The sequence below is a fragment of the Seriola dumerili genome, unplaced genomic scaffold (genome assembly GCF_002260705.1).
Source record: "Seriola dumerili isolate Sdu_G_001 unplaced genomic scaffold, Sdu_1.0 BDQW01000290.1, whole genome shotgun sequence".
Classification (NCBI taxonomy): domain Eukaryota; kingdom Metazoa; phylum Chordata; class Actinopteri; order Carangiformes; family Carangidae; genus Seriola; species Seriola dumerili.
In genome coordinates, this window is record NW_019174545.1 from 1,134,362 (window position 1) to 1,162,203 (window position 27,842).

Below are 27,842 nucleotides of genomic sequence, written 5' to 3' on the forward strand. Positions count from 1 at the left end.
AGATAATGCAGTGTACTGTATATTTCCCACTATGTGATATAACCAGACTTTATGTCGTCATATCTTGAGCCTCACCAAAGCCAAATTCCTATTAACTTTGGCCAGTATTGTAGCGCAGTGTTGAATCTTGTTAGATGACAGCGACTGTGAGATACAGTTTTCTGATTCTCAGAGAAATGGCTTTGGACAGGAACAGTGGTTCTCGATCTCCAATTCCCCTCGGGGTGCGTTAAGTTTTTGTTCCAGCTTATCCCTCCATCTAGTCGACTCAATTGTGCTGTTCAGTGAACAGTGAAATGGACTTAGCAGCTCCTCAGCACTGTCAGGTGTGTTTGTTCTCTGAAATAAATGAACAGATGGCTCACAAACCAGCAACGGGTCGTGGAGGCTAGAGGTGTGAGGGGCGTGTGTGTGTGCGTGTGTCTGCGTGTGTCTGCGTGTGTTTGTACACATGCATGAAAATCTGCAGACCTGTGTGTGGGTGCACATTTCTATTTGTGTGTGTGTGTGTGTGTTTGTATTTAGGCCAGTGCAGTAGGTATTTTGGCATTCTAGTGCTTGGCTAAGCTTTGAGTTTTGGACTGAAAAGAAAAGAGGAAACTGAAGATGAGAATGAAAAAAGGGATCTAGAAAAAAAAGCAACTCTGGGAGCTGAAAAAGAAGGAATATTAGGAGATAATTGAAAGAAAAAGTAGCTGAAGAGAAATTAAATGAAATGTCTTTGGGTGTGTTAAGGTAGGGGGTGGAGAGGAAACAGGAAATATATAGACAGATAAATGAGAAGAAAAACTGTGAAATCCATAGAAGGGAGGGCAGGAAAAACAGGGTGTTGATTGTTTGAGAAAACAAAACAAATAGATCCAGACATTGGAAAAAGAAAGAAAAGCACATTGACATGAAGCAAAGAGACGGAAAGACGCAAAGCTAATGATGACAATGATGTACACTCTTTACGGAGAATGAGAGAAAGAAAAAAAAAGGTAGATGCGAGGTGAAAGTTGGTGGAGTAAATTTGACATCATTACAGAGAGAGACAGACGTGTGAGGATAAGAGACAAGCGAAGAGGAAAAGGAATAAAAGGCACAAAAGGGCAACTGGGGATAAAACTGAAAATTGAGGGGGAGATGAAGAAGCTAAGACAGATCATAAGGAAGGGCAGCATTAGGATGAGGTGTACCGCAGAGGCGATGTATGATTATAGGAAAAGGAGAGACAGGAAGAAGGAGGGGAGGATTGCAATACTTTCTTTTTTTCCAAACAAAAAAGAATCAAAGAGAGAAATTCCTGCTCTGACAATCTGACAATGGGGTGGGAGGTAAGAGGAAGGAACCACACAAAGATGGATAGATAGACAAAGAAAGTGGCAGTGAGGACAGACAGAAGGTGTGGAGGGAGCCCTGACATGAAGAGCAAGTGACCCAAACAGAAGTTTAATTAGCATATGTAAATTACAGCTACCTCTCCGGTGCCAGCTCTCTCGCCTTCCCACCCTCCCCTCTCTTCTGTCTCTCACCTTTTCTTTTATTACTCTAACCCATCACCTACTCATCCTCTTTTCCCGGGCCTCCTAATCTCCCCTCGTCTCATCTCTATCCCATTCTCTCTGTCACCTTTTTCCTCTACAGTCCCTTTTTATTTACTCGTTCTCTTTCTGGCTGTCACCTTTTGATTTAGTTCCTGAGACCTCCTTTTTTTATCAGCTCACCTCCCTTCCCTTCGCTTCCTTTAGGCTTCCTCTTCAGCTGTCTCTCTCTCTCTCTCTCTCTGTGTCTCTCTCTCTCTCGTTTGGTTGCCTGGCAGATAATGTTGGCAGTTCTCTAAGCAATTGTTGACGGTATTATGGCGCACTTCACTGGGATATTTATGTGGTCTGTAATCTAAGCCTGTGAATAAACCAGCCAGACTGTGAGCTAGCCTGTCTAACAGTGAGATAGCCAGCCAAACAGGGCAGACAGCTTTTCAGCTTTGCAGCCTTTCGACTGAACTACAGGGAAAACCTGGTCACCTTGAGTTTATCAAAATGCAACACGCACATAAACACACACACACACACACACACACACACACACACACACACACGCTCAAGTTCACACACGCAACACATCTGACCCTGTACTGATACCATGACCTTTCCAATAATGCTGAGCCATCTTTCTCTATTTCTTTCCCTTTTTTTCTCCCGTCTTTTCTCTCTCTTCCTCCAATGTTCACATGTAGCGCTACACACACACACACACACACACACACACACACACACACACACACACACACACACACATACATACACCTGCCTGCCTCACATCCTGTTTCCTTCCTTCCTAACTGCTTGGCTCACTGCCTAAACACAACTCTCATCTCCAATTTGGATTGTTTTTGTTACTCTGTCTGAATCCGTGTAGTTTTTAGGTTCAAGTCCTGCTTCCCCTGAGTCAACAGCATGCACACCTGTGTTAATATACATATGCCGAGGTTTTAGGTATGAGTCAACTTTTTAGTCAGTACACTCATATATGTATTCTCTTTTATCATTCATCCAAAAACATGTACTTATAATTATGTATTAGTACTTAGAACCAGTTCCTGATTGGTCAGAACCGTGATGCTGATTAGCTCCTGCTGCAGTCGGCAGTGGTGTCAGTATCTGAACGTCATTATTTCATAGTTTAATTGTTGGTATTTTGTAGTTTGCCTAAATAAAATTTTTCAAATAGCTGTCCACTAATGGTGAAGCGCTGCTGAGCATTGTGTGGGCTTGTTATTATACAGTAATGTATAAACTGTCACGAGACAAAGGCCATCCACAAGATTAACCCATACTTACTAAAATGTGTGTGTAGGTATAATTAAGCGCAAATGAAAAATATGTTCATCGGTCTCATCTTAAATTCATGCACAGTAGATTTGGGCATCGCGCCTACATCCGTGTACCGTCTCCCGTAACTGCATCTCGCTTAATGTTTGTCCTTCTTTGTTCGGTAAACACTCCCTCATTCCAGGCTGTTTGTTAAACAGCATCTCATTTTTCATCTCATCCCAGACATCAAACGTCTGTGGAAACCCTTGGGGTCTTCGCACACTAAAAACCTTAACAAGGTGTACAGGCAGGGGAGGGGCTTCAATAAACACCCCCTTTGATGTCTATGTGCTTAAGTTCACTAAGGCAACATCATAATATCCTGCATTTCTACAAGGTTTGTTGTGTTGATGATGATTACAGTTAAGTATTTTAACTCATATATTTGTTCCCTTTCCGCGAACCTTATGCCCTCGCTTGCTTTTGATTCTCTGTTATGCTTTGTTCTCTCGACTTCTCATTACAGTCTACACTCAAAGAACGACAGAAAAGAGAGCCTTTTGAATACAGCAAACGGTATATTTCATTACTGAACAGAGCACACTGTTGATCTGTGATCTTTGGTTTCAAATTTCCACGTGTTTTCCACTGTCATAGACTCTACTCACATTTCTTGCTATAAAGTTGTTTTAATTTGGCCATGCCTGCAAGATCCAAGCAACTAACAGGAGGCTGTGTTTTTGCAAGAATTCAATGGAGCAAAAGATAATGTCCAAATAATAATGATATTTTTATTCAATGAAAACATGCAAAAGTGAGCTGTTAGTGTTCACTTTAACATTGGTCCTATGATTCTTGATTCATTATTTTCTATTAAACTTTTAGTAGCCTATTTTTTTCCTCTGTGCCCTTGGCAACGTGTTGTATTCAGATTGTCTCTCTCTGGCAATTTAGCTCCTCTTCTCCCATATTACTACTCCTCTGCTTTATCACCTCAATAGACTTCAGCTCAAATTGACGGGTGCTTTATTGGCACGACACAAGTAGAGCATACTTCGTCAAGGCAGAAGCTGACAACTGAGTTGTGTTCATTACAGAAAAATAAAAATCCAGACAGAGGTATTTATACTGTTCTTTTTGTTGGGTTTCGTTAATGCGTCAGCCATTTTTGCAGCCTAAATTACATTTTGAAAATCCACTTGACATGAATAGACATCTATTTCCTGTAGGACTGCCTTGACTCTGGGAACTTTTTGCTTGTTTTGTCAAAGGAAATCACATCTTTTTTTCTTTTTTTTCCCCCCCCTGAGTAATTCAGTGCCCGGCTGAAACATTTACACAGCAGCAGTGTCTTTGTCACAAGTGATTTCCGTTTGGTTTTGTAGATACTCAGATTTTATCCTTAGTTGTGTTTTTCAGATCTTTTTGACAATATGTGTCGCACTTTTCGTGACAAACAGACATTTATTTGTCTTCTGGATGTCTATGAATTTGTGTTTGCACTGGTGTATGAGCAGGACTGTACATCTGGAGGCAAAGCTTGTCCTTAGCATTACTGACACGATAAAAAGTGATGTTTCCATTTTTAAAAAAGTTTTCCTTCATCTCATTTTCATCTTTCTATAAAGTCAACAATTGTAAACTGAGTTGTGGTGTGAAATGGTTTACTCATAAACCTTTTACTTTATTATAAACTGTAGGTGTCTTCAGAGAGATGATTTTCCATAATGGATTTTGTCTCATTTCTTTCCTATTCATCTTGTTTTTGCATTTGCCACATCCTCTCCTTTTACCTCTAGTCAGCTTCTCATAATTCCAAGCTCTCAATCTCTTTCCATTTTCCTCTCCGTCAGTCGGCTCTCTTTCTTTCCCTCCCTATGTGTCTCATCTGTGCCTCCCTCTCTCCTCCCCTCTGCTCTGCTCTGGTGTCCAGGGGCCCGAGGGCGGATTTAGTTAGAGAAATGGTCAGAGAATGGCAGACAGCGTGAACGGGAGGCAGGCGAGAGGAAGAGAGGAACAGACAGCCATAACCTAGTGTCTTGTGAAGCTCTGGATGCTCATCCAGTCCAGTATCTGATCCAGCGTCATCCATTACTTTGCACCATGAGAGACCAGAATAAAAAGCTGACTTGAAATCAATTCCCGAGTTGGAAGTGTCTGGAAATGGCTGCAGGACTCCCCGTGCCATTATTCAGGATTTTACAATAAGTGAGGAGCCACGCAGCCCGAATACCAAAATATCTGGTGTCATCTTTTTTCCAGATAATCATTTTTCAGATTCCAGTAGATGAATACAACATGAACAGAGCGGCCACAGACCATTCACTTTTCTACCTTTGTTGGAAAATGGCTCCCTATTAATATCATTTTTGATTTTCTGATTTCCATAAGAGAAATTCACTTTCAGTGTGTTGCTGTGGTGTTAGAGGCAGATATTTACCTGTAGCAGAGAGAAACAGATATGAGATCCAGTGAGAGTTGAAAAATAATGGCTGATATTTGGTTGCATAAGGATTTTTTTTTTTTTTTTTTTAAAGGATCCCTTAAATTTATTTTTGAAATTACTGGGACCAAGAGGTACAGTATGACTATTTATGCAGCGAGCAGAGTGTTGTACTAAGTTGTGTACCATCCATGTCTCCAATCAAAGTTTGTATCCTGAGTGTTTCTGCGTTTGCATATTTTTTCGAATATCCATATATGTGCTCACAACCCTAGTACCCAGAGTGCTTGATTTCTGGCCACTTGCAAAGCACCTGCATTGACCGCAGCTGGTCACCAATGAACCATGTCCTCACTCGTGAAGCAGGTACTGGATGAGGACTTTGTTGTGTGAGGGGGTGAGATCTGTGGTTTTGCTAGTTTGTGAACATGCCACATTACCATACAGGAGGTTGAGACTCTGCTGTTGTTGTCTTCATGCTCTCCCCCGTTCAGCTGGCCAGAGAACAGTAGAACACACCATGCATACACACATACACATGCTCGCAGACAGGACGCACCCTCATTATAATATATAATATGGTCATTATCATACTCCTAATTTGCACCTGAATGGTAAAAGACACAAAAGGGATGGAGGGGACACAGCGTAACATTCCATAGCAGGGTCATAAATCTTCCATTCTCTGACCCCTCACTTGCGTCTTCCCCAATACACACACACACACACACACACACACACACACACACACACACACACACACACACACACACACACACACAAACACACAAACACGTCTGTCAGATTTTCACTGGAGTAATTAGGTCTTTCAGGTTATGATAATGTTTGTGCTGTTTTCTGGTTCATCTGCTCACTGGTGCACAGAATGCCATTAATCACACCAGTCTAAATCACATGCTGATTCCGCCACAGTCTCTCTCTCAGTGTGTGTGCATGTTTGTGTCTAAGTGTGCATGCCTCATTTGATGACGCATGTTTTCGTATTTCTACTGGCAAAGGTGAGAAATTGAGTGAGAGCGAATGAGGCAGGACAAAAAAGTGAAAGTCTAAAAACCACATGGGGTCAGAGGAAAGACAGAAGTAATGAAGGTGTTTTCCATAATAATCTACACTAGCGTATCTCTGTCTATCACCCCACCCCCCCAAGCTCACAACCTTATTTCTGCATCTGTTTCGCTTTTCACGACTTCCTCATTCCCATCTTTCCTGCTGCGTTGGTGTTGACAAGAAAGGCACTAAAACTTAATGTGACATCTCCATAGCACCTCTCTCTGTTCTCCCAATTTCTCAACAACTTCTACAAAAAAGCAAGCGAATTAAAGCATGCACACGCTTTTGTCGTACCATAGCAGCTGCATAGGTTTCCCTTAACTCAAGGACAATCTGTCAAGCCCCCTTTATCCAACTATCCTCCCTGCTGTAGTGTCCTTGAGCAAGATGCTGAATCCCTCCCAGAAGCCACAGGAGTGTTGCTGCAGGTGATCTTGTGCTGTGACCTCCCTGCAGAGGCAGGTAAAAAAAAAGAAAGAAAAAGAATTCCCCTTCAAGTATCAAAGTAAAATATCTCATTATATTTGCCCCCATTTGGTTCATTCAAACCACGCTACTCTCTCTGGTTAATCCTCGGCCGTTGACTTTCACACAAGATCACAGAAGTTCGTGCAGTTGACCGGCTTAACCACAAACCCACAGAATTGTGGTTGGTGTCGTTGCTTAAATCGTGTTGGATGAAGAGAGTCACGTCTTGCAAAGCTGTAGTATAACTCTCACCATAATAACTTCTGTGTCCCGTTGATGCTGGAATGCCATCCGACGTGCACCATGGACTTCATCGTACTGGCTTCAAGTTTCAATTCAGTCATATAGTGAACCCAGCAGATATAGTAGATAATTACCCTAGTGATAAAAGGAGCGTTTTTCAGGCTTTACTTAGGGAACACTCTGTATCACTAGAGGCTTCTGAACTTAATTTGTCGTTAACTTATTCTAGATTTCGGCGCTACCATCTGCATTGTATTGAAGACTTGTTGTATTTTCCGGCCTACCAGGCTCATTACTAACAGTCAAGGACATGGATTTATAATAAGACTGGCATTATGGCATTGTCCGGTAAGGCTTCTGTCTCTATTCTCTAGTGTAGTCATTTGTATAGAGCATGTAGAGAGAAAAATGGTTGTACAGCATATCTTTACGTCCAAGCGAAACCTGAAATCAATGGCAATGGCAAAAAGTGACAGAGAAAAGGGGAAAAGAGCCATCTTCAAGGTCTCAAGATCACATATAGTCTAACACCATTTTTTTTTCAGAGGTACATTTTCTTTTGTTCTCCTTCCGCGGCTCTGTCTGCCACCTTTTGTTCCTCTTTTTTTCATCCTCCTACTCTTTCTTCTTTTCTCCTTGCCCTTTTGCTCTGCTAGATTGCACACAACACAAAGACATGACGCATGCACATACACTGCATAGGTAGAAACCATAGACTGCACATAAAGACTGATAATTTGAGGTTGATGTTGCCTGGGAAATATGCTTAATGTATCTGAACAAACAGTATAAAGGCCTGAGAGAGAGAGAGAGAGAGAGAGAGAGAGAGAGAGAGAGAGAGAGAGAGAAGAGAGGAGAGGAGAATGAAAGAGACAGAGAAGAGAGAGAGAGAGAGATGGAGAGAAGAGAGAGAGAGAGAGAGAGAGAGAGAGAGAGAGAGAGAGAGAGAGAGAGAGATTAACATATCTTCTTAAAACTACCCAAGACTGGCTGAGAAAATTTGTCACCATGTCACCAGCACACTGACAAGCACACTGTGGCCTTGTGAGACACCTGATATAACAAGAATGAGTCTTTTTTTCTCTCCCACTATAGAAAAGTAATCCAACTCCAATTACAGCATTGATGCAAAACAGTTAGCCTAATCCTTCTGAGTTGATCTATTTATTACTTTTCATTACACAAAATGCTACCCTGTATAGACAATAGATCATATTTAATTCACTTTAAAAGATGAAACAAATTCTCTATTATAAGTGAGTGCATTTTCAGCTGCAGTTAATTAAGTTCAACCTCTAAATCTGGAGCTTTATCAAGATGAAAGCTGCCTCATCAGTTTGTGATGAAGCTGCAGTTTCAAGGTTCAGGGATGATCAACTTATTTATAATAAGGATAATAAGGACGGACTAGATGTTACATGACGAGAAAGCGGCACCATGTAACATGACGGCACTGTTTGCAGCTTGTACCGCACTGTGCCTGTGGCGGTTTACAGGACTGCGACATGGCTCGACCTGTAGCAGGGTGGATAACACTTGCTCATGTGGACTGATCTGCTCTTTTGACTTTTATGTCTTGTAGTTCTGCCCAGTGGTTGGTCAGTTTCATGAGACTGTCACGGGTGGCCAGGCGTACAGATCAAGGCAAACCCTCAGTTTTATTTACTGTGTAGAGTTTGCCAGCTTTACGAGTCACGGGGCAAAAAAAAAAAAAAGTCAAACCACTTTTTGACCAACCAAATTTTGAATGTGCACATTATTTAACTTCACCGCATTTCTCTCTGCTGCTACTAATGCGGCTCATGCTGCTACTACTAAAAGCAGCCCGTTTGATTGATTGATTGGGATTGCTCAGAACATACACCATCTACAAGCATATAATTTCCACATGCCAGCTCTCTGAAAACAATAGCAGTGGCTCATTCAGCTGTAGTCCATTACCTCTGAGCTTACAAGGCTGAAACACTTAAAACCCATTCATCAGCTCTCTGACAGGACAGCCTGCTGCAAACAGAGTCAGTCATGCAGTGAATCCTCTCTGCTATAGCCCCCCCACAACATTTCAACTTCTGACCTCAGTGTCCACCTGCACAACGGCTCTTTCATCATACAGCACATCTTCTTTATGGCTCACTCGCTCACTCACTCACACACGCATACACGTGCAGACTCAACATCACTCACACACACCCACACACACACACACACACACACACACACACAAATATACACACACTTAAAAGCCTGATCACCTTTGACCTTGTGACCCCAGTTAACTAACTAACCTCTTGTTATTTCCCCTGTTCACTGCACCTCTTTGTGTGGGGCCTCACTGAAAAGACCCAGTCATGCAGGACTGGTAGCCCTGGGGCAACTCCGGCTTCCAGCCTATCAACATATCCATACATCTTTCTTCTAGGCTGATTCACATATAAACAGAATGACTCAGTCACTTGTTCGCTTCAGGATTTGAACTTCTAACCTTTGGTTTGCTTAGCGGTGGACATTTCCTGGCATCTCTATATTTTCTGGTCGTCTTTTATATGTATGTTTTTAATGTTTATGTGAAGGCCAACAGGATGCACAAATACAACAAGCAGAGCACTTAGCATTGATATACATTTGAACTTGATCTTGCTGTTCACATGCTGTATGATGAAAGCCGTATATTCAGAAACTTGTAAAGGCATTGGCAAAACAGCAGTACCCGTATCCTCTAATACACAACTTTCCATAATTAGTTGTCGACTTTTATTAACACACTTATCTTCATTTATAAAACTATATACCATAGTCATTAACCCTGTAGGACATACAAAATGAAATCCACTTGACTCCTTCCAGATTTGAACTCTTAACCTTGCTGTTTATGTATGGCCATGTGTTACTAATGCAGAGTGTCTCTCAGCACTATGACTGGACTGTTAGGAATTTGGTCTCCAAAACTAGTCAAGTAAAAGTTAATGATGCATGCATTTAACTCCTTTCCATATGAACTGAGTCTGAACTTCATACTTTGCTGCATAATGCTGTGATCTTTTTTCTGAGCAGCTAATATGAGATTTGTAAATACGTAATTAACCGCACGGTGACTCTGTGTCAAATGGAATTAAATTGCATCTCAGAATAGTCTAAAATGGAAATGAATCTTAAAATTGAATCACCTAAGACTTAACTCACAACCTCCAGCCATATTTCCACTACAGTAGTTTCCTAATATTCAGTGATGTAATAATGTCTTTCCCTTAGACTTTTCACCACATGATGTTGTGACCTTTGTTACCGCGGTTACTTCTGTACTTTACCTTATCGGGAAAACAGTAAGGAATATTTTAAGGTGTATAGAAGGAGTGTTTTAGCTTTTAAAACTGATATCAAATTGAATTGGAGAGAGAGAAATTAGGTGCCATATAATTACATCCTAAACATCCTGAGGTTGAAACAAGTTAGAGAGAACTTTTCTTCCCCATTATTGTTTCAGTGGTGCTTTGATGGACATTCTTTTAATTCATATTTCACTCCCACAGCCCGGGTGTTTTGGTTTCAACAAAATAACTGAAAAGGAGCTTTTTCCATAGTAAAATAATCTCTTGATCTCTCAGCCACAGACCAGCACTCCTAGTTCTGAGAAGTGTGGCTACATGAAGACATCAGGCTTCAACTCTTCAACTCTTTTTAAGGATGGTCCTCTCACTCATGGCACATCTGCTGCCCCGAGTGCTTAGAAAAGAAAAAAGAGTGATACTTCAGATAAAAGTGAAGAGATCTCTTTAAGGGGGACTTTACTGGCAGAAGTTACTCATTATTCCCCCTTGCCCCTTTAAAAACATTTTGTGGTCTCACTGCCTTCTGCCATTTGAGCTTGTGAAGTCTCTCACAGCTTTGAACTGTGTACCCATGCCTTCAAGCTTCACCATTGTTTGTGCGCACACCAGCATCAATGGGTTGCATCTGGGCCACATGTCAAAATGGTTAGCAATCAACCACCAGTCAACAAACCAATGACACAATAGAGGAACCGCTCCTATAGCTGCATGTTTATCCACACCAACATGACTCCATGTATCTCTCTGGTGGGGCCCATGAAGTGGAGTGGCTGTGTTTAATTTAAGTGTGAGTGAACAACTAGGACACGTCTACTTAATGTACACACTCCCTGCTGCTGAGCTAAGCTGAACTAGCTGAACTACATGTTTATGCGTATGAGTACAGTTTGTAGCACCAAGAACACAAAGGTGACATGTTGAGGTTAACGTTGAAACCATATTAGACTTAACTGTATGTTAGAAATTAATTTTTAATGTTCATGCAAAAGTGCTCGCCTCGAATGGCAAGCATACAGTCAATATTGCTCGTGTTGAATCATGTATGAAGTTTCAGTGTAAACGGCACCAGTAGAATGTGGTGCACTGTACTGATTATCCTACTCATGTTATGCAAAAGATAAAGAAATAATTACATGATTATATACTGCACAGGCCTGAAGTTTCAGACGGAGCCTCGTCCACTTGTCCAAGCTAAATGGGGTTAGTGCTGTCATTGTCATTTACAACTGTTCTCTAAGTCTTCATTACCTGGCTAAATCCTCAAATAATCATTTCCCTAACAAACTGTGGACTGCTAAAAGTTCCTCCATTTTACTATTCATATTCTCCATGACCAACCATCCAGAACACATTCAGTTAACTAGCTGGCAAGTCATGACCTGTTTTCTGCTCCTACTGCACAGACGTGCATTTGTGGAAGACGAAACGAGGTGAGGAGGAAAATATCACTGCACTGCAATCAGTGCATCATTGTACGTTAATGACTGAAAATGATACTTAATTGTAACATTTAATGTGTCATAGTAATATTTACGATTTAGGTCTGCACCTAGCCAAAATGTGTCAAAACCCTGAGGTCCTGTTGAGTTCAGGCTGGGATGTCTAGTGTGAAACCCCCATGACAGGTTTCATTTAGGCCCACTTTATTCATTTATTTAGTATTTATTTTATCTGTCACTTGAATTTAGCAGTGAGTCAGACTTTTATGTGCGGGGAATGTTTTTTTGTTTTTTTCAATAGATGTCTATGAAACCCTTTCAAAGCCCATTGTGTGATTTTAAAAGGCTTCAGATTTTACTGAAATAAGGCTGAAAATAAAAAAAAGGATGTTTCTCTCCTGATGTTGCTCTCTTTGTCTCTCTCTGTCTCTCTCTCTCTCACACAGACACACACACACACACACACACCCACACACACACACACACACACACACACACACAGCGTCAGTGTTGAGATTGTTGCACCACTGCTCAGTAACCACTGCTCTAGTTCCCACATGCTCAAGCACAGCTCATTTCAGAAATTAGTACTTGTGAGGGTAGTGGACCCAAGATAAAAGTTAATTAGGACTCTGGCAAGAGAGAATCAGACAGAAAGAGGGACAAATGAATGGAGATGGTGTTAAAGGAATAACTTGACATTTTGGACTTTAGTATTTTCTTTCTCATCTGCCTCACACATCCTCGCAGACCAACTTCTGCAATGTTGGCACTTGAGATTCCAAAATGGCATGGGAGCACTGCTGGCATTTTCATTAAAACCAGTAGGTAACACTAGCGGTGAGCTAGCTCATTAGCTTGCAGCCAATGCCACTCGTTTCAAGGAAGAATGCAACACTAATGATGTGTTTTTAGGTTAGCACAAGAACAAATTAGTATTTTTATTTTCTCTCCACTGAGAGAAATCCCTGCAGAAGATAAATAACACACTAACAAATGTTTCAAAATGTTGTTAAATCGTGTTAAAATTAGGAGGAAATTATGTGACAAATTGTGACAAAATGTGGGACCCATAGGATAGAAAAATGTTGAAAGGAAAAGTGAGAAGCCATTGTGAAGAGTGGAAGAACAAATTGATAAAGATGAAATGGGAGTGTTACAAAGAAACATATTTACATCTTAAGTTGTAGTTTATGGAGAAGATGTAAGCATTACTGAGATGAAGGAGAGATGGGAGAAACAAGTCTGTTCGGTCTGTGAGTATGCATTAGAGACAGAAAGCAAGGCGAGAGGGCAAGAGAGAGAGGTATGGTCAGTAATGTGTCTGTAATAAGGTCAGAGGCAGAAGTCCATTATGAAACCCCTTTGAGGCTCTATTTATAGTGACCTAAGGAGGAAGGGAGGGAGGAAAGGATGTAGAGAGCAAGTGAGGTAGTGAAAAAAGAGTAGAGTTTGAGATGAAGAGGTAAAGGAGTGGGGGAGAGAGGAAGACTTGAGAAAAGTAGGTGGGGAGGTAGTGGTGGTGGGGGGGGCAGTGAATGGAATGATGCCAGAGACCAAAGCAGGGAGGCAAAGTGTTAGGAAAGAGTGAAGATGGGAAAGGCGAGAAATGGAGGATAGAAGATGAGAGCGTTAAGTGTGGAAAGATGCCACAGAGAGGGAGAGAGAGAGAAGGAAAGGATGGAGGGAGGACTGAGGAGGAGGAGAGGAAGACAGCAGGGGAGAAGGAGAGTTTGGCTAGTCATGCGGTCGGAAGGAATGAGGGTGGGAAGGGGGAGATGGCAGAGAGGAGGGATAAGAAAGCAAGAGAGAGACAGTGAGCCTCCAGATGGAGAAAGGCATGAGCAGTGAAATGTCTGATCCAATTTTATCTTCAGCTCTGAATCAAATAGCCAAAATATGGGAAAATCTTCAAATGAAATAAGCCTGTAAGCTGTTCTTAATCATTTGAGTTGAGGCCATCTTTATTATTTTATTGTGTGCTTGTGGGCGCCTGTATTCATGTGTGTGTGTGCATTGTGCCCGTTTCTACTCACCAAATAGATAATCTACAAAACTGGGCTGAGCGTGGCTTCTTAATTCCTTTATGAAGCGAGCAGGGAGGCAGTAGGCATGAGGAGATGTGTGATAGGGGAAAGGAAGTATGGATGACATGAAAGCACAGATGTACCAGAAGAACAGGAGACAGAAATATGATGAAAATGCCATGAGGAAGGGGAGACCTAGTCTTGCACAAAATGGGTGTGGGTGGGTGGTTTGGGGTTGATGTCAAATGCGCCCCTGGGGCAGTGACCAAAGAGAAAGGGGTGGTTAAATCTATGCCATTACTCCAAGGCAAAAGGAACATGAAAAAAAAAAAAGAGGAGAGAGGGTTGCACAGAAAATGTGACTATAAACAGGTTTTGTAAGGGAATCAGAAAAGACATCACAGATCCAGATGAAAAGCAGCGGAGAGACATATTGGAAAAAAAAGTAATCTTAGAAACAGACAGACCTGCACAGAGAGGAAAATATGCAGACACACACACATTGGACAGAGACAGCCAGGTGGATATGAGACATGGATCATATACAGCACAGACACACACACAAGCAGCCAGCCATATTATCAGCTGTCAGCCACCCAGAAAAACATTATCCTATCTCCCTGAAAATAGAAGTCCTTCCCTGGCCAATGTTTTGATATTCTAATGCACTGCCCTGCGCTGGCTGCTTGTATTAATAGTGATGCTCGGCTGTGATAGTAGAACATGAATGAAAGCGAAACTTTGCTTTTCCCTCAGGCCTGGGATAAGGGAGACAGAATCCATCTGGAAGATAACATTACACAGCATCTTGCACAAGTTTGTACCCCCACAAGCTTACATAACACTATGCATATGAATGAGATATTCTATCTGAGAATGGGAATGCGTGTGGTGTGCGTACATTTGTGTGTGAAATACTAAATGAGACCTCATGATTGTGAAATGACTATAATCATTTTCTTTCTCACTGTCCATGTGGTTGCCAGTTTTCTCCCTGTTTTCTTATCTGGTTTTCTCCCGCTTGAGTGCGTTTCTTTCTCGTTATGGTGGTAATGCAGTATCGCCGCATTATTCAGTTTCATACAGACCCTGTGATTAAACAGTTTGGGGAATTACACTCGTGATGGTTTTGTAAACTGTCACCTATGATGTTGTGAATTCGCTTAGGCAAAATTACAAGATGTAGATGTACGTGGCAAATTTCTTGAGTCCGGTGTAGCCTGGTTTTTACCCAGCGTAACCGAAGAGAGGCGGAGAGAATTAAATGAACGATGGGAGAGAGGAGACTCGCCCCAAATGGCCTGATATTACTGCTTCTCACACCAGTGGCCTAGTTCAGAGGAGGAAGTGGAAAACCCGCAGCATAACCGGGGACTGAACCAGACGATCACAGTCGCTAATAGTGTGGCATTTAGGGTTCAACCCAACTACCGAGCCATATGAAACACACATACGAAAAACTGTGACCAAAGCCTCATTGCTTGGTGCTCAACCTTGACAGAGCTGAATCGGATATAAGCCCCTGCTGTGGACCGTCCACTGCTGTCCAGCAAGGTGAATCCATACACCTAAGCCGACTCACACTTCAGAAAGCGGAGATAAACGCTGGCTTAAGAGCCATTTCAGCACAAATGAGGCGTACTCATTCCTCAGTATTCCCCAGTTCTTCATATACAGCGGTATACTGTATACCTTTCCCCTCTCTCCTTCTCGTTCTGTCTCTTCTTCTGAGCCTTAGAACCGGACTACTTTCCAAAATCTTGTGGACTGAGGAAGAAATAGCTCAGAAAATCACACGTAGACAGATGCTTGAAGCAAGGAAACCTACATAAGGGTAGGGTAGGTCAAGAAGAAAAGGGAGAGAGGAAGAGGAAACACAATGTTAGAGGAAGAGAGTGAAACTGTACAATAATTCAGGAGCGAACAACAGCTGCAGCAGTTGTCATTTAAGACAGCATAGATGCACATACGTTCCTATGAATTGTGTGTGTGTGCGTGTGTGTTTGTGTGTGTGTGCATGTGCGTACATGCAATGGTTGGCAGAGAAAGCCATAAAAAAATAAAAAAAAAAGCTACCGAGTACGCTCACACTACCTACCTGCAAACGCCCACTCATCAGCTGCTCCTGTGCTGTATGTGTTCTTGCTTAAAATGTGACTGTGCCCAGTTGTATACGTGTGATGTATGTCCAACTGTGAGTGTCTCAATGTGAATCACCAGCAAGCAGCGTCTGAGATGGTGTTTATGCCTCAAGTCAAGTGCAGTTTCTTTTTAACTTCTTTTCGAAAAATACTTTTTTTTTTTTTAATTCCTTCCCTTCTATTTATCTTTTTAAATAAATCCTCTTTCATCTTGAGCTTTGTGACCTCATAATACAAAACATATCAATGAGATTCAAATCGTTCCAATAACTTCAATTAGCTTTTGAGCAAAATCTTTTGTTTTTTTCAGTCGACTGGAGTGTTGCAGAGACTCCTAAACGTATTGATGTTTTTGGTGATGTCTGAATTTTCCTGCAGTAGCAAAAAAAAAAGTTGGAAAAAGTCAAGGGATCATGAGAGGCTTCATACCATGGGGGACAGCAAGTCTGTACAAAATTTCATGGTTAATTCATCCTGTAGTTGTTAAGCCACTGTTATAATGGTAGACTGACTGACCATCCCTACAGCTACAGTGAAGCTAGCAGTGCAAAAAACTAAACTAGTTAAGTTAAGCATTTCAACTATAAAATTTTTGGCATGTGAGTCCTATAATGGACTCGTTATGACTAAAAAAGGGCATTCAGCTACTCCGCGCATGTGCATGTGGTAAATGATTGACTGATGCTATTATAGGCTCATGCTGACCCCTGTATAGCCCCCAGAAAGCTACTAGTATATTAATTACTCACCTAATGTACATTCACACATATTCAGATGTTCAAAATATAATAACTTGCCACTGTGGAGGCAATAAAAAGCTCAACACATCTGCATAAATGCACATGCACACACAAATGCTTAAACATATACAATTGCATGGACTTGCAGTATGCCTGTTTAAAAATGCATGTGCACTGACAACCCTCCGTCCAAGCAATCACATACACTAATATGCACGGTGGGTGCACCCTGTCCTTATAACAAGGCAATGCAGTTTTCTGAATTATAATTTGGGAATAAATAAAATATGCATGTCACCGACATACACCACTTACACATACAGGAATTTGTATTTGTGTGTGTGTGTGTGTGTGTGTGTGTGCGTGCGTGCATATCTGTGTGTGTACGTGTGTGTGCGTGCATATCTGTGTGTGTGTCTGTGTGTGTGTGTGTAAACGTACAGTATACAGTTTAACAAGCAGTGATGTCTCTTCAGCACATATAAAGTAGAGAATAAGAAAAAGTTGTTATTGTGTTATTTGTTGCTTTACACGAGCGCAACTGTAACTAGACAAGGACATAAGAATCAAACAGAAATCTGACTGCAGGAGATAAAAAGGACATAATGAAGGAATATATTACATAACGTTTTCACAAAAAGTCTTCCTGCTTCTCTGTCTTGCTCTCTCTGTTTCTTAATATTTGTTTTTTCTTTAATTGTTTTTCCCTGTTTCTAATGTGCAGCCCTTGCTCTCACTAAGGAGTCAGTGTAGTACGAGGAATTCTTTGTGAAGACTTGGTTACAGTGTATATGTCTTAACCACTATAGGCCACCCGGGATACAGCGGACGTCTTCTCTTTTTTTCGTTCTGCGAATAGTGGCTCCTCTTTACTTCTTTCTTAACTGAGGCCAGCTGTGGCCTGACAGAGTCACCCCTCTGCAGGCAGGGCCGTAAATCTAGTTCCAGGCTTTAGTTGGGGCCTTATATGTCACACACAATGAAAGTCTGAGGACGCCAAACAGCTGTCACTGTCTGCTCCCATATTGAGATACTCTAGCTTTCAAAGTACTCTCTGCTATTATGAATTGCCTAGTATAGCTCTGAAAGCCTGGTGGATATATAATTGGCTATGACAAGCAGTGTGCTGTGCATGCTATATTATATCTCGCTGGGGTTATTTCTGTCATCAAACAGTCATGGTTGGCCCAGTCTTAGAGGAGCTCCTCTCCCATGTAAAATAATGCAGATTTTCTTTCGTATTAGATTTGATCTAAATACTCGACAAATCTGTAGCCAAACAGCAAATTTGAGAAACAGTCTAATATAATACAGTCCAGTAACTACATGCTCAATAGTTACTCTAGAGTTGAATCATCACCTCTCAACAAGAAATGAGCACTTTACTGTTCAGAAGGATGTGACCTATTGTGGGACTATTGTTGTCTGTTTGAACTAAACTAGACAAGTTTGACTACGTTAGTGTGCTTTCCTGTTTATACTCAAATATATGTAAATTTAATTGATCCCTTTGGACAAAGGTAATGGAGTGATTAAGTTCTCTCACTTGCACTCGTGTCTTGAATAAAGTGGCTTTTATCAATGTGCCGATTGAGGATAAGACCCTGATTAAGTTTCAAGTGGATGCAGCTGATGTGTGTCTTGTTTCAAAAGGGATATGACACTCCAGGACATGGTGTATAATTCCCTGGCATGCTGTGTCAAGTAGCTCAACTGAATCTTTACCTTCCCTCAATCTCTTCTTTATAAACAGATCTAACCGAGAAACACTCATGGCCCCACACACCTGCATACTGGCAGTGTATATGTAATCTTACATGTAGTCTTTTGTGAACCAGCATGACTTTGCTGGTCCTTGTTTTATCACCCTCATCTGAACCACTTATCGCCTGAATACAACTCTGAATAAGGGAGAGAGAAAAAAAAACACAAACTGAAATACATGAGAGAAAGGAAGATGGGAAGATTAAAAGTGTGCGATTACTGGAACTAATAGTTTTTGTTGTTGTTTTTTTTCTAATCTGTGCTCACTGGCAAACAGCTCCTGAAGGCCCTTGACACAACTGACTGTAAATGGAAGTTGTTCCAAAGAGAGATTTGATTTGTTCTTTTATGCTCGACACAGGAAAAACACAAACTCCTGAGTAAAACTGACACAATAGCATATGATGGTGTCAGAATTAAGAAATACAGCCTGCATTATTATTATTATTATTATTATTATTATTATTGAATAGATTGAAAAGCCTTCTTCAATAACTCATTTTAGTTTTTTAAAAAAGGCATCGCTAGAGGTACAGTAGCGTGCAAAATACTGCAAACAATAATATGCACTGCTCAGCGACCATGGATTGCAGGTTTATCTTGAGGCAAAAGTGGGTAAAGAAAATGTTACCCAGATGTATAGCTATTGTTTCAAAGCATGAATAATTAAATTGTGGATGAGTAAACACTTAAGAAAGTTGAACACTGAATCCCCAATAGAAGGTTGGAAAAGATGATTTCAAAGAGAGAATAATAAAATCCATTTGTTGTTTTCCTAAAACTATAACGTCAGCAAATTATAGTGCAAGGGTGCAAGAGAGAGAGACTGAGAGAGCAGGAGGTTCATGGTATTCATAGAGTCAGAGAGGCACTGCTGCTCTGTAGGTGAATAGTTGATAAGATTATTCCATTTTTACCACTGTGTATGTATGTGTGCTTTCTAATATGTATGCTCCTAGTACAGTATGGGTGCTGCGCGCGCGTGTGTGTGTGCGCTCAAATGAAGATATGCTCTTGTGGGTTTGCTTGCATGCTTGTGGTGCCTCCTGTTTGCATATTTTTCTGTCCCAGCACATTTGTGTGTGTGTGTGTGTGTGTGTGTGTGTGTGTGTGTGTGTGTGTGTGTGTGTGTTTACCCATGTGTGTGTCTGTGTGTGTTTGGGAAATGGGCGGCATCATATATCTAATTCCAGGGCAATGATACACTAGCTCTGCTGTCCCATCATCCCTCACTTTCTCTCTCACTTTCCATCTCTCTCTTCTATCTCCCTAAACACCCTGAATTACCTCCCTAAGCCTTTTCAAGATTCAAACAGGGCGTTTCAATTGAATGTTATATAGTAAAGAGTAAAAGTGTGTGTGTGTGTGTCTATGTGTGTCTCTGTGTGTATGTGTGTTGTGTCTATATGTGTTTACGTCTGGGTAATATGAGCACTGAGAATGGGTATTTGTATTTTCCTGAGTTTGAGAAACTGTGTGCATGCTTGTGTGTTTGTGAGACAGAAAGAGAGGCTCAGAGAAGAAGAGAAAATACAAGAAAAAGCAGAAATGTGTGAGTCCATGTGTTTTTCTTCTAGTCTACACAAATGTTTTTGCGCCTATGCGCTTGTGGGGGTGTGTGCATTTTATTTTTGTCTGTGTATGTGTGTGTGTGACTTATCTAATTTGGCAAAAATGTCTGAGATAGAGAGGGATGTTCCAGCTTTGTTTGCTTTGTAGTCTGTGTGTTTGTCTGTGTGTGTGCGTGTGCGTGTCCATGTGTGTGTTGTCGATACTGGCTATGGTAGAGGATTAGGGGTAAAGGGGTATCAGTTTTGAAAGTGTATGTCTATTTACAGTATGTGTGTGTGTGTGTGTGTGTGTGTGTGTGTGCGTGTGTGTGCGTGTGTGTGCGAGAGTGCCTGTTTCTCAGTATGCGTATGTTTTTTCAGCTGCCGCCGATTCTAACTAACAGATAAGACGTTAAGGAGTATGATCTCATGATTTCCACGGCTACTGCACTGATACACATCGCAGACCACTTACTGAGAACACAAAACCCTATCACACACACTCACTCACACACACACACACACATACACACACATACACACACAAATACACATTCCTACCCATGAGGCATTTTGACCCTACATGGCTTGGTTCGGCTTGCTTTAGGTGGCAGACATGTTTGCAAACCTCTGAATTCCTCAACCTCAGACCCCTGAAAATACGTGGTGATGTTTTAAAAGATGTTACAGCGCTGGCTGTCAGGATGTTGAGTGGCTTCAAGGGCCAATCAGCACAATAGATACACAGCTACATGAGAGATATTGGTAAGTAAGTCTCAATTAAGTATCAATTATCCCCCCTATTTTGCTCTTTGACTCTGCATCAAAGTAGCCTACTTTTTTTTTTTTTTTTTTACTGAAAACACACAAACCTGGCAACCTTACCGATGACACTATGAGGAGTTAAAATGACGAGACATTTTGACGATTCAGCAATGAATTGACACATCCAAATCTACGCCTAGGAGTGTTATTTTTATAGTAAAGGTATTGTAGTATTAGGAGTGGCTTCACACCATGTCCACTCATGTTAGTAAAAGAACCACATTCCATCAGTCTTTCCTTCCTCAATCTACCGCTCTCATTTCTTTCCCCCTGCTATTGATCCATCAGTCTCTCTATCCATGTGATAGATCCGTTCACATTGTCGGCAATGCTCGAATATGATTGGTCACTTCTCATGACATCAGTCCTAACACTTTTACAGATATTTATTGGTTAGGTTTGTAGGTTTTTCTGAAGTGGGCAGGCCTACAGGCGTGAACGAGGGAATAAATGTGGGTTTTTGCCCCTGGTACATATTTACTACATACCGTAAATCGAACCTGGACATTGTTCTGCTACAGCCATCCATTATTGATGACAGCATTCAGGCAAGACGTTTATGAGCTGGGCTGTTAGGATCAGTAATTCACTCTGTCAGGAGATCAGGAGAGAGAAGTGGGGGTAAAGAGGATCAAAAACAAGAGGAAAGCAGAAGATTTAGGAAGAAGAAGAAGGAAATAGAAAACCGATGGGTAGAGGAAAAATGTGAGTTGGTGAGAGGAGAGAAGCAAGGATGGTGCAGAGGAGAAGGAAAAACAGAAGGCATTTTCGAGATAGAGCTTTTATTCATGGGAAAATTTCTCTCCATCCCTCTGCTTTTTCTCCATTCCACCCACCCTTTTCTCTGGCTATCATGTTTCTTATGCCAATCAATAATTTATAGCTGTCGCTCCAGAGCAATGAACCCCCACCCTAAACCACCCCCACCCCCCCTCCCAGCTCTGAATGACAGATGAGGGTGAGAATGGGTGTTGGGTCAAAGTGAAAAGCGGGGAGGGGTGCAAAGCAGAGTGGTTGAGAAACATAAAGTAACAAGAAATGTGCAATAGTGAAAGAGAAGGCAGTGCAGTGAGAGTGAGAAATGAGACTGACAGAGAATTGGATGAACATGACACTGGATAAATAACCGAGAGCGGGAGAAAATGAAATTATGTAGCGAAAATGTCTACCAATTTTCATACTCTCAGAGAACTAATTACAGAAGTACGAGAGAAAATGTCAGCTTTGTGACATCAAAGTGGGGACTCTGCCTACTCATTTTTCCCCTATTTGTGCCTTGTTGTTTTACCCAAGCTGCTTTTAGCTCCTAGCCCACAGCACACTGCTATTCTCCGAGATAAGAACCACAACTACACACACACACACACACACACACACACACACACACACACACACACACACACAGTTAGGGTGCTCAATTATGTGTAGTTTTTTTTGTATACAGTATGTGTGTGTCTGTTTTTGTAGGAGTGTTTATGTGACTGTAGCCATGGTACATTAGGACTGAAAAAAAGAGGTTGAACCTTGAAGCTGTGTGTCAAAAAGGTTCTGTGTGTGTTGAAATTTTCCCATGAGTCACATCTCTCCAGGTGAGGCAGTCATACACAGAAGCACACACACAAACAAAAGAGAGAGAGCGAGAGAGAGAGAAGGAAAGGACCATTTAAATGAAACTTGATGATGATGATGATGATGATGATGATGATGATGATGATGATGATGATGATGATGATGATGACGATGACGATGATGGAATGGAGGGAAATTACAACCTAAAAGAAAAATGTGCATTCACGTGTGTTCGTCTATGGGAGAGAAAGAAAGAGAGGCCTTTCCCCCCCCTCCCACCTGCTCTTGTAATCCTCTGTGTTTTGGTGACCTTGGCAACCTGGTGACAAAACATCCTTGGTGTCCCTTTGATTGAGGCCTCGGGTGGGCGTGAAGTTTGGACAGACTGAAAAGAGAGTGGAGGAGAGAGAGAGAGCAGGATCAGGTAGTTGCTGATGCCCTCAGGGTTGGCTCCTCTGTCTGTTCAGTTATTTCCTCTCGTCTATCTATCTGTCTGTCAGTACTTTTCCTGCCCATTTCTTTATCTACTGTCCTCTACAGCATGATTTTACAACAAACCTTACCTAAAAAGATCAAGATTAAGATTTAATTTGACTAGAGGAAGGACTGTTAACTGTATACATAATTAATACTGATAATGCATACATGGAACATATTTCTAGAGTTTGTAACGGGAAGAGAAAATAGCTTCTGTCAAATAAATATTTATTGTTTAAGTTGATTATAGATATATATCATTTATTTATTAATTGAATTAGGCTTCCAGTGGGTTGACTGAGATTTAGTGTATATGTAGGCGCTGTTATGGCTTCCTTATGTGTCTTTATATTCACATAAAGCTGTGTGTATTTACTGTAAATCCCTCTGTTGGAGATCTTTTGGGATTTCCCCACTGTCTGTGTAGGATTAAACTTGCATGAGTTTTAAGTAGTTGTGCTGCAAGGTGTTGGTGGGTATGTAGCAGTTTGTTTTTTTTGCTGGTGATTAAAGCAGGGCAGACACTGTGCATTTAAAAAAAAAAAAAAAAAAAAACTTGCACTACACTTCTAAATCTGCACCCAGTACATGGCTTAAACCTTTTATGCTAAGGATCAGTTGACTGGCGACAAATGCAAAGAATCCCTGGTCAAAAGGCTGCATTTCTTTATGCAAAATTCTACTATGAATGGAAAGGGGGGGGGGGGTATGGTGCCGCAAATGGTTGGATGAATCAGACGATATGGTGTCTGATCTTCACCGATGTACAGTTTTCCATCACAGCAGTCTCAGTCCAGACTACCATTTTAGCCGCAACATATAAAATACTACCCCAATATTATTAGGATAAGCTCATTACAGTTTATCACAGATCTGTTGAAAGCAGCCACGAGGCAGGTTGGACCATGGCACTGCTCAGACTGCAAGCGAGCAGGTCGACATTTCACCTGAGGGTTAGATCATTGATATTGAGGGAAACCAGGCATTGTGACCCTCTTCATGTCTCCCCTTCTCTTTTGCTCCTTCTCTATCAATTTGTCTTTGTCCACAAATGGACACCACAATCAGGTGCTGATTAAAGGTGCATTTTATGGCTCAGTGGAAGAAAATTGTTCTCTGTCCAGGTCACTGGCTTGTGACACGGCAATTATTAGTGATCAGATGAAAACGGCAATGTCTAGTACACACTCAGTTCAGGGGGAAAGTGTTAGACAATGCTGCTCACTGGGATGAATCGCAGAACGAGAATGAATGATTGAAAGAATGCAGCATATTCTCTCTGAACCAACTTTGTACCCTGTTAGTCCTCAAAGCGAGTCGATAAAACAAAGAGTGATTGAGCTGGAAACTGTGAAAAATATTCTCTGCAGTGACTGTCATAATTTTAACCTCTTCCTTTTCTTCCCCCCACAGTGAGAGATGATGATGACTTCTTGAGCCTGAGCGAGCTCCCGGAGACCTTCCCCTCAGACCCGCCAGAGCCCTTACCTCACTTCCTGTTTGAACCTGAGGAAGGGTACATTGTCAAGAATAAGCCTGTCAATCTCTACTGCAAAGCGACGCCTGCCACACAGATTTACTTCAAGTGCAACAGCGAGTGGGTCCATCAGAAGGACCACACTGTGGAGGAGAGGGTGGATGAAAACTCAGGTGAGTGAAGCCCACAGTTTTACAGAAGCGCCAACATTTCCAGCTGATGGCCTTCTTACTGTTTCAAGTCATGTCACATCACTTTTCCTAACCTTTGACCTCATGACTGTAACCTTTAACCAGATGAAGGATTTTAGTCATTGCACGTCTGGATCTGAAGTTATCAGAGAAACAAGCTGAGTGAACAGCCCCTCTCGCAGCCCCTCGTTACCTTATGTGTCCGCCCAAGAGCATCAGAGAAACACTGATTTTTAATGTGAAACTGCCTTATTAAGCATTTTGGCTTTAATTACCTGGTCTGTTTGTTTTGGAGAGGAGGAGACCTCTGCAGATAATTCAGCTTCTGGTAAAAACCTCCTGAACAATGAACACTGAAAGAATCCTAACCTAAAAACAAGATGAGCTAACGTTAGCTGCAGCTCAGCTAACAGCCCGCTGCCCCGCCGTCTAAGAGCATCGGTGATATACGGATTTTTAACGCAAAACTGCTTTTATTCAGTGTTTTTACCCATTTTAATTATTTTTTTGAAGAGACGTATATCTCCTTGTAAAAACCTGATCCTGAACAATGGACACTGAAGGCGTTGAGTTGTTCAATAATCAAGACAACAACTCTTGTGATCACACGCTAATTCACAATGTCATCAAATTATTATTGTGGTTGTTTTGAGACATCCCTAGTAGCAGAAAAGCCCGTTGAACTTTTGTAAATGGAAAGCTGTTTGTTAAAATCTTTAAATACAAAATTATATTGTGAGGCAGGAGCGCAATGGAAAACCATGGAAGCCTAGAGCACACAATCACATTCACACAAATACACACATAGATCTAACCCAGAGCTTTATTTGAAGTGCAATAGAAAGTGGGCATATCAGATCATAATGTTGAAAAATGGGTGGAAAAAGACATTAAATGAAAACTGACATGCAGAGCGGGTATTCAGTACACGAACTGTCAACTGTTTTTTGTTTAACTCAAGACATTTTTGACAGAAAACACTGCTGGTAATAAAAAAAGAAAAAAAAAATGCCAGTGACATGTTAAGTGCAGTTCTCACACAGGAGAACTACTTTTTTTTTTTTTTTAAGGAACACACTTCAAGCTTAGAGAAAAGTAACTGTTTTTTTGAGTGGGAACACAATGAATGCATGATTGATGTTGGCGCTTTGGTAAACATTTAACAAGATGGTGACAAAAAAGTTAATAATAAAATAGGCAGAGTAGGTGAGAACATAGCACAATGTACATGCATTTAATACATATTTAATGACTGTTTATACTAAAAGTGTCCTGGAGAGCAGACATGTTAAAATATCTAAAGTGCATAGGTGTAAATTAAAATCAACTCCTTTGTTTACACCTTATGTGCCTGACCCTGATGATCTGTTGCTCTTTGGGATATGAAATCGTCACAATCGAGGAAATGTGGCAAACATTTCTCCCTGATTGTCTCGCGGCTGCGCTGTGAGTAAACAGGCAAAATCCATTATTCAGATGTTTAGTTATTTGTGCAGAAAGCGAGGTCACATGTCAGATGTGTGTACACAGCTGTCCCACTGCCAGTGCTGTACTGCGATGTTCACAGGACAGTTTAATAGGATCCACAGTGATGTACTGGACTGCAGCCAAAGTTCCGCACTTGTCACTTGACAGCACATTGTATTACTCTGCTAGCTAGGTAATGATGAATCATGCTGTTGCTTTGGCAGGAAGACAAAGACGTACAAAACCTGCTTTCTTAGACTTAAGGTTGACATGAGCTCAGCTTATGGGTCTCCACCTGCTTGTTAATGAGCAGGGGTCCCCAGAGCGAGTGATTAAGCACAGGCTGAAAACAGTTTGAAAAATCCTGATATATAGTAGCTGCAGAATGAAATACAGGGCTGGGTACAGTTGCACAAATCAATGTGTTGGCGGTTGAATTGCTTTGAACTGTAGTTTCTCTCTTGAGACAGGTGAGCAAAAAACATAGTACTTAAATTTAATCTGCTCACTCTTTGATACTTGACAGTGTGTATATGGCAAACAATCGCGAGGTAGCAGAACTTTTGATTCTGTCTCAACTCAAGTTGACACATGGACTTGCCCACCGCAGATTTCCCCTTGTAATACAAAGCAGACCCTGGAGCCAAACGTGTGTGTGTGTGTGTGTTTGTGTGTGTGTGTGTGTGTGTGTGTGTGTCTTTGTGTCGGTGTGTGTCGGTGTGTGTCGGTGTGTGTTTGGTGTCCTGGTTGCTTTGTGGGTCTGCTACAGCACTAAACCCAACACAGAGACAGAAGCAACTGAGCAGTACAGCGGTGATGTTTCCCCTGATTCGGCTGTCACACATGAATAGTCAAGGCAGAGGCGAGTAAGTGCAACAAAACCTGCAAGAAGTAAACATGAGAGAAGTGAAACAACTGGTACAAATATAGAAACACACACACGCGCGTGCGCACACACGCACACACAAACAGATGCACACAGTAGCAAAGAAAAGTTTTAATAGAAGAGAAAGTAATGTTATAGTCTCTGCTGGAGGGTGGGTCTCACATCAGACTACAGTCTACTCCCCTTCTGACTGTATTTCATTGTCTTTAACCATGTATAACTTGTTTTTGATTTCTTAAACATGTTTCTTTTGAACAGTTTTATCAATTTTTCATCTCTTCTTGGTTTCTCCCAGTCCTACATCTTTCTGAATATTTAATTCCTTCTTTTCTTTTTCTTATTATTTAGCTCTTTCTTTCTTCCTCTATCTTTGTTTTAATTCATCTTCCTCTTTGTCTTTTTTTCTCACATCTTCATCTTTTTTTCTTTTGAGTCACCCCCTAGTTCTTTGTTATACACTAAAAAACTTTATGTGCCCTGAGGAGGTTTTGCATTTCAGAAAAATAAAGGCGTGATCGTTTTGCCTGTAATTTAAACTGCAGCAGCATTAACAGACACATGGAGAAAAAAAAAAGCATGTGACCTGTTTAATATGAATGTAACCCAGGCATTTCACCTGACTTTAATCTAAGGTTTCCCAGGTTACGCTGACATATGTGTTTCTACAAGTATCCATTGTCTTCCTTCTCTCTCCTTTTATTTCCCTCTCTTTTTTCTCCCATCTATCTTTCACTGTTCATTACTGACATCATGTGCAGCTGCTAGTCATTTATTAGTCTCCCATCAGCTGTTCATTTGCTAGCTGCTAGATTCCAGACTGTGTGTTATCGAGAGGAAATGCTGTTCAACTAACGACAGGCGGATTTTGGGTCTCATACCGCATGTGATGGACACCATGAGGTTTGGCAAGGATCAGGATCACCCAGTCAGACATATAAAATCT

At 41.3% G+C, this 27,842-nt stretch overlaps 1 protein-coding gene across 1 annotated transcript in view; it reads left to right on the forward strand.

Moving 5' to 3' along the window:
- Positions 1-27,842, forward strand: part of unc5c (unc-5 netrin receptor C) — a 185,909-nt gene that overhangs the window by 64,467 nt on the left and 93,600 nt on the right. Inside the window, exon 2 of the mRNA XM_022757609.1 lies at positions 24,292-24,528. Within this exon, the coding sequence (XP_022613330.1) occupies positions 24,292-24,528 (237 nt within the window). The remainder of the gene's footprint in view (positions 1-24,291; positions 24,529-27,842) is intronic.